This window comes from Triticum aestivum, mitochondrion (genome assembly GCF_018294505.1).
Source record: "Triticum aestivum cultivar Chinese Yumai mitochondrion, complete genome".
In the NCBI taxonomy this organism is placed as follows: Eukaryota; Viridiplantae; Streptophyta; class Magnoliopsida; order Poales; family Poaceae; genus Triticum; species Triticum aestivum.
In genome coordinates this window covers 409,407-417,500 of record NC_036024.1, presented here as the reverse complement: position 1 = coordinate 417,500, position 8,094 = coordinate 409,407, and the positions used below count along the sequence as shown (strand labels likewise).

Sequence of the window (8,094 nt, the reverse complement as noted above, 5' to 3'; positions counted from 1 at the left end):
TTGGATAAGAATCTACAACGCACTAGAACGCCCTTGTTGATGATTCTTTACTGCGACTGCATCCAGCTCGAATAATGCGATATCTCACACCGAGTTCAAAGATACTTAACCCTTCCTCCTCTTACTAATACTACAGAATGTTCTTGTATGCCCAATACCTGGTATAAGCAGTGATTTCAAATCCAGAAGTGAATCGTACTAATTTCCTTTACGTAAGGCAGAGTTGGGTTTTTGGGGTTGATAGTGGAAAAGTCGACAGAGAAGGATCAGCATATCCTTGTTTAAATAGGTCCACTAGACCTTAGCTACTTAATTTCATGGTATTTAGCACGGACGATAGAAGATTGGAATGATGGTATCAATGTGCCGCATTGAAATGAGAGTGGCTATATCGCTATCAATCAAGGTGGGACAGATCAGCCATCTCCACAGATTGCTAGTTTGCTGAAAACAATCCAGCTTTTGCCAAAAGAAAGCCAAACTCTCATCCAGATGCATCTCGATTCACATTTCTATATGATAATATGCACGACCGATTCTCGTATCTGCTGATACAAGAGATTCTTTCCAAAGATAACCCTAACCCCTGGGTGGGCGAAAGATGGAGACAATACTGCCGTTGAAGCGCAAGAGTGAGCAGCAGTCCGGTCAGCCCTTGCTTTCTCAACTTGAGCAGGAAACTTCCAACCAAATAGGAGGGAGGGGCACTCTCAAATAGGAATGCAAACAAAAAATGCGTGCTCTTGAGTGTCAATTCCTCTTCTGACCGAAGTGAATAACAAACATCCCTTCCATCTGGACACTGAATAATGAGAGAATCGTAGAAGTTATCGGAATCCGGGGCTAGAGTCTTTGGCTGAACATCCACAGATGATCGATTCCCTGCGCTAGCAAGTATTGGATTGGAGTGGGGGTTAGTTGGCTCACCATATGGTATAGATCGATAGATATATTTGATACGTCCTATAACATGGAGACGGAGATAGCCAAGCCCCTTTCTCGAAAGGCAAACCCTCTTTATCATCCAACACAGGATCTCCCTATGGAATACCACCATTGTCTTTCTCCATCTCACTCAATAGTATATATCGGTATAAATAGCTCAGCTCACGAAATAGAGCGAGCAAGAGCTCGAACTTGGTAGGAAAGTTCGGATAAGTCGACTCGACTCCTTAGTGCAGCGTACACTTGCTGAAGCAAAACGAGGCTCATCCATTTGTTTTGATCCGAATCACACTCTAGACCAGCTCTTCTTATAGAGAAGGAACTCCACTTTGACAGTCATACGAGAGGGAAGAGACTCAAAGTTGATGAGAATAGTCGATTTGACCGGTATCACGAATAGCAGTTTTAGTAGAAAAGGGCGTTGATGATTGAAAGGATTTCTCCTCGAACCACTAGTAACTATGTCAGCTTTTGTCATTCTGATGATACTGAATCGGATCAATATTTGGAATAACAATATCTGATCTATCAAATCGATTCATCATCGAGAATGGAATAGTATAACATAGGAATTTGATCCAAACAAACTCCGAATTGGGATTTCTTATTGGATCAGGAATCCCATTGCATTTTGCATCCTTTTCCATTTTGCTTCTTTCAGGCAGTTTTGGCTCGCAATAAAGCTAGGGTCCTGATCGAGCAAGACTACGTCCTATCTATCTACCTCTCCAAACACAATATCTTGAGTACCTATGATGGTGACTACATCTGCTGGCATGTGATGTTTGGACATAGAATCGAGTCCTTGTGAATGGGCAAAGCCAGGTGCTCTTATTTTACAACGGTAGGGACGATTACTCCCATTACTGACAAGAAAGACACCAAATTCACCTTTAGGTGCTTCAACTGCGGTATAGGTAGAAGGAGCTGGTACGGAAAAACCTTCTGTATAAAGTTCGAAATGGTGAATTGAGGTAGAGTAGACCGATGATCCGGTAGTCATTTGGCCGGCTATGGAAAGAAAAAGCTTGCATCTGCTCCCCCTAAACTATAACGGGTCCCATCTCTCTCCAAACCTAACGTGGTAGTTTCCCATCATAAGGCTTTCCATCTATAGATTGAGCCATTACCCACCAAGGATCCCATTCGTTCAGAACTCAGTCGACTGCTTCTATAGATAAGGCGGAACGTCCTTAGTTCAGCATTATAGCACATAGTCTCCGACGCTACTACAGCGCTTCGCTAACTCGAAGCGCCTCGCTATGAGAATGACGCGTCGCTAACGCTCGGCTAAGTCGTCGAACCCTCGCGCTGACCATTCGCTTTCTCAGTAGCGAAAGCGCTTCTCTTTGCCCCTTAACTTCATAAAGTATTTGGAAAGAAAAGAAAGAGATTCTTGGTTTTATTGCTCCCGCTTCCTCATCTGCGCTCGTCAAGCCAACTTTGCTTTTTGGGAGGCGAAAGAGGGGTTGAAGCGGACATGTCGAAATGACAGCATCGAAGATATCTATATACACAGGAACGCTTATTCCGGACTGCGTTCCGGAAAAAGTAGCCTACTTGACAGAAAGGGCGGGCACTCTCGGCGCGGAGGTAGGCACTCTCGTCTTTCAACCCCACCGTCACTTTGAATTTAGTGGGGCACTGTTTACTTACAGCCTCTACGAGTTGCAAGTGAATGGGGCCGGTGCGTGGTGAACGGAAGGGTTCATCAAGCCATTTCTCGCCTTAACCCCTAAACTAAATAGGAAGAGGGGTACTTGACTAATAGGGGGCAATTGCATTGCACCTGACTGTGAGGGACCTCTTGATACCTTATGTTCACTTCCTAACTAGTAGCCGGTTTCCTGTCGCGGAAGCCTTTTCCCAGTGCGCGGAGCCCCGATGAGGAAGGTGTTAGTGCTTTCTCATGGGGTCAATAATGCTAATCCCTCTTTTTGTGCCGGGAAGAAGATAAGAAAAGGCGAAGCCTTCTCTTGGTTTCCCAACCTGTTGCTTCTAAAGGCTGCCCTCTCTCGGCTGGATTTTGGTCCAGCCTACTGCGAGGATCCCGTATCCCGTACATCGTCTTTCTCCCTCCTGGGTTCCCGTGGTTCCTATGCCGCCGCGTTTCCCGGTCCTTTTCTTTTAGTGCTTCGACCCGAAGCGATAGCTTGACGCGTTTTCCGTGGATAAGATGGCAGCGCTCCAGCTCACTAAAGAATGGGACGGCAGTGGTCCGCCGGCAAGCTCGTTCTGATCCTGGACGCAGTACATTGGAATCCTGAAGCACCACCACGAACGCTACCGCGCGTGCGCCTGCGGTGCGGTAAGGCACCACCCTGTTGTGCCAGCAGCCAACTCCGGCGTGTCAGCTTAGTTATCCTCATCAAGCCACAACCTTGATGTCTAGCTTCCCAACTGGTAGACGGTTCCCTTTCCCCCGGATCAATGAAGAAGGGAGAAGTCAGTTGATTCCTCCGAAGAACCGGAAGCGAAGCGCTATGCCGGGGCGAGGGGACGGGAAAAGAAACTGCTCCGAAGAAAGATATTGGGGTTCCCAATGCTTCTCCACGCCCAACGAGATGCGCCAACCTCGGGATGCTTTACTCCTAACCCCACGGCGGTTCCGAGACGGAGCTTAACCTGAGTCTCGGTTAAGAACGGCGATGATCTACGTTTCACACGGCGCACGATTCCATGGATAGTTTCATTCGAGATCGTGATGGAGGACATAGCTTACGATCATCGGCTTTGATCATGCCACTAGGCATTTGATTAGGACATTGCACAATGATCCGAACACTTTGTCGCATCTCTTCAATACGGATACAGTAACGATCATAGCGATCTCCTCTGGTACCTACTGGTACGTCAAGATCCGATTGGTCATGAACATCGTAAGGTGCTGCTCTTCGCGAATCCCAGCATACCCCAGGTTGGGATGGGTAGGCCCACCACTTCACTTTTGCACTTTCACTTAGGCCCGGGCCAAGTCAGTGGGGGGACCCTGTCGGGCTCCTTCCCCCCCAAAACAAACTGTACGTGGGAGTTTCCCTTCATACGGCTCGAATCATTCTCAGATGCCCCGAGAGGCATCTTTCCTTATGATCTGGTGGTTCACACGCGCGCAAACGAGCACCGGCCGCAACAGCAAGGAACTATGACCAATAGAGTCAGACACAGAGCGTCATACTTCTTTATCTTGTGATGGTTGAGGAGTTTCTTTCTCAGAGGGTGCGGGACGCTTGCGGAGTCCGTGCCTTCCGTACCACCACAGGTCGTTCTTGGGCAGATCCCGCTCCTAAACATAAGGGAGGGATAGGGGGAAAGGGGCCCTAAAAATCATATAAATAGGGTTGTAGAAAGACCACTTTCATTCGACGTTCCGGGGCGCCCGATTCGATCGACGAATTTGGCGAGCTGATCCGCTTTGATCCAGGAGAAAGCCCAGTCAGCCACCTTTTCGGTGCAGGTCACGTGACCTACAGCTCGGCCTTCGCTTTTTGAGACTTCCTCTACCCACATCTCTATGTGCCCGCAGCACTTTCATATGGAGAAAGATGGGCTTACCATGTTCCATCAATAGCACCTAACCTATGCCGATTTTGGCGGACCGTGCTCCACCCCGGTGAACTCATGCGGTTCCGACGTGCCCAGAGGCCAGAGGCGAATCCGTTCACGGTCCGTAGGACCAACACCATTCGAAGGTTGATGGCCCGCCCCGCCTAGAATAGGAATCTTTGACTGGGCTTACACACATTCGCTCACTTACGCTGTCCCCCCTCAGCTCACCCTAGCCCCGGGTACGTCGTCTCCAAGGCTTCACACAAAATCTTCACTGACAACATATGCATGCTTTTGTAGGGTCAGGCAGAACCGTTGTTGCCTGATGGGAACTTCCCCCATATTGCTATCAATGTCTTCATGTCGCACGACCTCTTAACATTACACCACTGAATCCCCAATCCTTTGCTTGCTGTGCAGTGACAGTACCAATATCCACTAATCGTTGTTTCCAGATACGGTTGCCGGTTGACATCTCTTCTAATTCGTCGATACGAGAAGCAAATTGTTGTGTGGAGGAATCAATATCTCGACATAAGCCAAGAGGCAGATCTTGTGCCACTCCACCAGGTCGTATGAAACTGGCATGCATCCTGGCTCCCGGGACTCTTTCATAGAATTCCAACAATTTCTCCCGCTCCTCAAAAGCCCAAAGGAACGGAGTTGATGCTCCCACATCCATAGCATGAGTAGTTGAAGCAAGTGAATGATTTGAAATTCGAGTTATTTCACAGAATAACACTCTTATATATTGAGCTCGTAATGGTACCTCACAATTCAAAAGTCTCTCTACGGCTGAAGAATGAGCGTGTTCTTGGGCCATCGTAGAAACATAGATAGGGTCAACGACGGAACGAACAACGAAACTTTACGACAGCTTTTTCGTACACGTTCACTTGCATCACATACACAAGTGCTCTCTGAACCGTGCAATAAGGTCACCCATAACACGGCTCTCCCACTGGAGTTACCTTAGCCCCGGGCCATGCTATTCCATGATATTGGAAAAAGTTGACTAATTATTATCATCGTCTTGAAAGCTGGGCGCCTTTTGAATATGAGTGGGGCTCCTAGTCTAGGCGGCGCCTTCGTGGAGCCAAACCGAAGGAAGAGCAAAAGGGCGAGGCCACACCCGGCTTCGAATAGGAGGGGGGCTTAGCTCTGGATCCCGCCTGCTTGCAGAAATGAATGGATCAGAAAGGGGGCTGGGTTCTATTTCCGGGCCGGGCAGGAGGTGAAGGCCAGAAGAAGAAGAGAAGTGCGCCTTCCCGGTAAGGAAGAGGATAAAAAGGTGCTGTCATCTATCTCGACCTGTTTCCCGAGGCGTTGGAAATGAAGACCGGCTCAGAGAATCACTGGCGTGCTTTCTCTCCCCCATCGTTTCGCCAACAAAGAAGTCATCCTTGACTTGACTATTGACCATTCCATCCCTACCGAGCCGCCTCTTCGAAGTATTTACCTCTGCCTTTCTTTTTTGAGAACATACCCTTCAAATCAAAAAGAAAAAAAGAAAGAAAAGTTCCTCGTCTGTGATTTAATCGGCCCTAAGGGAGTTTACTCGACCCATTCTCCAGTCTCCCGCACTGCTCAAGTGTGCGACTCCGTATGAGGACCTCCTTCCCTTTTGCTCTGCCCACTCTCCGTTCACACGGTTATCAAAGCGGAGGAAGGGCGGGCAGCAGGTACCACGAGCCCTCTGTCCCACACATCTATCAAGAAGCAAGTGTAGTTCACCGGTTCCACCGAATGCTCCTATCTCTCGGCAAAGATCGTGTGAGTGTGCAGTTATGCTTCGGATGCTTCGCCATGGAATAGATCGATTCAGTTCCCCTTCTTTTCCGGTGCACTCGCTTTGTATCTCCGACACACAAGGAAGGACGCGGTGGGAAGAAAGCTGCCCTAGCCTCTGTCCGGTCGATCATTCCGCTGGCATCTTGCATTCACGCCTCCGTTTGACTGCCGCTCGGGAATGTAGTTGTAGATACGTGAGTCTTAGTGGGTCGTTGGCTCCACCTCTTATCTCCTTCTACGACATGCTGTAGTCGTCGCCATATTCAATATGTCACTTAGTCATATCTGCCTCGCAGCGGGTCAGCACCTCCGAAAGAAAGGGAGGGAGGACTTCATTCAGTGACTCCGCGATCGCCCTCTAAACGATCAAAATAAGGTAAAGCTTGAAGATAAGTTTTGTACTCGATTAATTTCTCAGTCCCTCTAGTCGGGTGGGCGCCGGCCGGCCGGATCCCCCTGAAAACCGTACGTGCGGGTCTCCCCGCATGCGGCTCACGCCATTTGAGGTGGCCCAGCCCAGCATTCATTCTAAAATCCTGTAGTGAAATTGAGACTGCTCGACCTCGGAAGCAAATTCGCGTGTAGGCAGCGCTGTCTTAATACCGTTGACTGTATCTATTCATTGATACATTGGCTCGCTCCCCCCCTCTTTTTTCCAGAATGAATGAGCCGCTCGGACCTTCCATTTCCGTCAAATGACCCGGCTTCCCCTGGCTCTTCCACCGTCCGGGCTCCCTTTCCTCCCTATGCTCCCCCGGCGCAGGCCCACCACGCTTCGCGCCTGCGGCGTTTTCGCCAGACGGTCTTTGCCAGTAGTGCCATCCTCCCCGCAGGCTGTCTGTATGGGTGGGTTGTCCCTTGCTGCTACGTTCTGTTAGGCGCTATGAATTACAGGAAATTCAGTGGTTGACTTGGACAGCAGGCGGGTTACACGTTCCACTGTGCCGAGATGTGAGGTGCAGGTGGTGATGATCACCCCGGGGTATGCGCTAGCGCCCTTGACGGGCACTCCAGGACCCGCCTACGCTCGTGAAAACCCAGGTCGGTCCTCCGACCAGATGTGTGGATAACGAGGCCACCTTCACAACCTTCTCCCTTCTATCTTTATCCAAAGTCAGGTAGGGCGGTTCGCTTGAGTTGCTCAACCGTCCCTTTGCCCGGTGCTCATGACGCGCTACGGAACCTCCACCGTGCTAGCGGCATAGGAGCCTACTCAGCGTCAGCGGCTTCGTGCCGCACTGGAGTGATCCAATATGTGGTTCCGCACGTTCCACCACTTCTCCGTTCATTTCCAATACTGATCGTGAAACACCATGAGCAGCAGGATGTTGAGGTCCGGAATTCGAAGTGAAATTCTTGATTTGCCCGTTCCTAGTCGTCATGGGAAAGAAATAAGAAAGAAATAAGAAAGAGATTATTCCCCTAGAGCTTGTCCAGTACCACCAGTACTCAAAATGCATCTCCGCGCGTCTACCTGGCGCTTTTATTAGCCGCCTTGCATGCAAGCGAAGCGCTATTGGCGGCAATTAATAGCTCACTGAGCGATGATTGATGCAGTCAGTCAGTGCCCTCGATTATTCTATTCCTGATAGAAGGATCATGGCGCCCCGGAAGCATTCCATCCAGCAGCAGCATCTCCTTCAACCACGCGAGGACAAAACTGATGTTAGCTACATTCGAGCGTTCACCGCACAGAGGCGATCTCGAACACTACCTATGATAATAAATCCAAAGGAAAGGTCGACAAAATGATTCAATCTGACTTTCTCGGTATTCTGGATTGAGTAAAAAAGGGATATATGAAGTTCAAGG

At 49.3% G+C, this 8,094-nt stretch overlaps 1 protein-coding gene across 1 annotated transcript; it reads right to left on the bottom strand.

Annotated features, from left to right (window-relative positions):
* Nucleotides 1-1,657: 1,657 nt before the first annotated feature.
* Nucleotides 1,658-7,664, bottom strand: nad7. Its single transcript has 5 exons — nt 7,522-7,664; nt 6,640-6,708; nt 4,861-5,327; nt 3,619-3,862; nt 1,658-1,919 (listed from the first exon to the last, which is right to left on the bottom strand). The coding sequence occupies exons 1-5, from the start codon at nt 7,662-7,664 to the stop codon at nt 1,658-1,660; spliced, it is 1,185 nt and encodes a 394-aa protein (YP_009433737.1).
* Nucleotides 7,665-8,094: the final 430 nt, after the last annotated feature.